At 54.5% G+C, this 2399-nt stretch overlaps 1 protein-coding gene across 1 annotated transcript; it reads right to left on the bottom strand.

Moving 5' to 3' along the window:
• LOC143638834 (biglycan) lies at window positions 1–2174 on the bottom strand. The gene has a single exon (XM_077106760.1). It carries the CDS (start codon window positions 2047–2049, stop codon window positions 940–942), a length of 1110 nt encoding a protein of 369 aa, XP_076962875.1. The 5' UTR covers window positions 2050–2174; the 3' UTR covers window positions 1–939.
• Between the last annotated feature and the right edge of the window lie 225 nt (window positions 2175–2399).

Below are 2399 nucleotides of genomic sequence, written 5' to 3'. Positions count from 1 at the left end.
GTGTTTCTTTAATTGAAAGACAACCAACCTCAAAAGCAGCCCTCCTTGAGCTGGGTGTGACTGCTCACAGCCCACCACGGCAGGGACCAGGAGGTGAGGGAAGGAGACCCAACTATCTTGCGGGGAGGTGGGAGCCAATGAAAACTGGTGCTCAGGACTCTGGTGGCTCTTGAGAGTGGAGCATGGCCACCTTCCTGGTTTTGATCTTCCAGCCTCCTCCAATCTGGGGGCAAGACCTCAGTAGGACAGTGAAAGAGGCAGCCATCCCAGGCAGAGACTGGGCAGGGCCTGAAATGGAAAGAAGAGATAGCCCAGGGAAGAGTCAGGGTGTGTGTGTGTGTGTGTGTGTGTGTGTGTGTGTGTGTGTGTGTGAGAGAGAGAGAGAGAGAGAGAGAGAGAGAGAAAGGACTAGTCCAGGGACCAATATAGCAAGGTAATTGGGATGGATAGGCCATGAACTTGCTGAAGTGGGGGCACCAGAGGCCAACTGCAATAGATGAGCCCAGGAGAGGTGGAAGGCTGGAAGTAGATGGGGAGGAGGAGGAGGATGTAAGCCTGGACAGGGTGGTGGCTGTGGCAGAGTCCATTGTCTCCATCCCTGCTAATTTTTCCTGCCCCACAGATTCATGGATTGTTTTCCTAGGGCTGGAGCCTCCGACCATTGGGTTTTAAGGTGAACAAGAAAGCTTTATAGGGGTGCCTCTGAGTGGCCATGGTGGGTGAGCAGGGCAGCTCGGGAGCTGAATGACAGGTAATGGGGGCCAGGCCTTATGTCCACCTGCATGCTTGGGAGCCAGGAAGAGGCTGTGATGGGGTAGTGAGTCAGGGTTGGAGACCAAATGTGAGGCTTCGCTTCTTTGCTTTGCCTTCCCTTCTGGGACATCTGGCTGTTTTCCCCAAAGACCCCAACCAAGGCCACCATGGTGGCTGCCACTGCCTCTACTTTTTGTAGTTGCCAAACTGGATGGCCAGGCGGTCGGTGACGCAGCGGAAGGTAGCTGGCTGCACCTCCCAATATGGCACAGGATTGTTGAAGAGGCTGATGCCATTGTAGTAGGCCCGCTTGACCCCGAAGCCCACCGGGCAGAAGTCGTTGACGCCCACCTTTGTAATGTTGTTGGAATGCAGATAGACCACCTGGAGGAGCTTGAGGTCTGGGAGGCCTGCAGGCACCCTGGACAGCTTATTGTTGTCCAAGTGCAGCTCCCGCAGGGTGGGCAGAAAACTCAGGCTCCCATTCTCGATCATCCGGATCTGATTGTGGCCCAGGCCCAGCCTGTACAGCTTGGAGTAGCGGAGCAGGTCCTCCAGCTCAATAGCCTGGATTTTGTTGTGGTCCAGATGCAGTTCATTCAGGGTCTCAGGGAGATCTTTGGGGATGCCGGTCAGCTTGGCCTCTGAGATGCGCAGATAGTTGAGCTTCAGCCCATCAAAAGCTCCAGGTTCAAAGCCACTGTTCTCCAGGGGGTTCCCACCCATTTCAATGCAGTTCATGTTCCGGAGCCCACTGAAAACACCCTTGGGCACTTTGCGGATGCGATTGTCATGGATGCGGAGCTCCACCAGGGAGCTGGGCAGGTTGGGAGGGATCTCTACCAGGTGGTTCTTGGAGATGTAGAGCTTCTGCAGCTTCCGCAGGGGGCTGAAGGCCTTTTCATGGATCTTGGAGATCTTGTTGTTCACCAGGACAAGGGCATAGAGGTGCTGGAGGCCTTTGAAGTCATCCTTGCGGAGTTCAGAGATGTCATTGTTCTGCAGGTCCAGCAGTGTGGTGTCAGGTGAGATCTCCTTGGGCACTGTCTTCAGACCCAGGTCAGAGCACTGAACAACCCGCAGGTGGCAGTGGCAGCCAAAAGGACAGATGGCACTGAAGGTAGGTGGAAGGGAGTCCAGGTCCGGGGCGCCTGAGGTGGTGTCAGCGCCTGAAGCCTCTTCATCATTCATCATGAGCATCCCGTCGTCCAGGGTGAAGTCCCAGAAGCCTTTCTGCTCAAAGGGTAGGGCCTGGCTCAGGGCCAGCAGAGCCATGAGGAGCCACAGGGGCCGCATGGTGGGTGTGCCTGGGGAGGGGAAGCAGCCAGGTGCGGGCTGGCTAGTTGGTGGGCTGGGATGTTGGGCCGTCCGTGCGTCTGTCGGGCAGAGCCGACTGAGAGCAGCTGCTCACTCCTGGGCAGTTCGTGGAGAGAGTTGCAGTTTTCTTTCTATTTTTAAAATTTAAAGTTGAGGAGGGTGTAGCTTAGTAGTGGAGTGTTTGCACAGCATGTGTGAGGCCCTGGGTTTGATCCCCTGTATCACACCAAAATAAAAAAAAAAAAAGAAAAGAAAGGTTAAAACTAGAAGCCTACGACTACCTTTAAAATTTCTAGTTATTTTTTCTTCTTCTTGAGATACTGGGAATT

The sequence above is a fragment of the Callospermophilus lateralis genome, chromosome X (assembly GCF_048772815.1).
Source record: "Callospermophilus lateralis isolate mCalLat2 chromosome X, mCalLat2.hap1, whole genome shotgun sequence".
NCBI lineage: Eukaryota > Metazoa > Chordata > Mammalia > Rodentia > Sciuridae > Callospermophilus > Callospermophilus lateralis.
The sequence above is the reverse complement of the archived record's forward strand: the minus strand, read 5'-3'. Positions and strand labels throughout refer to the sequence as shown.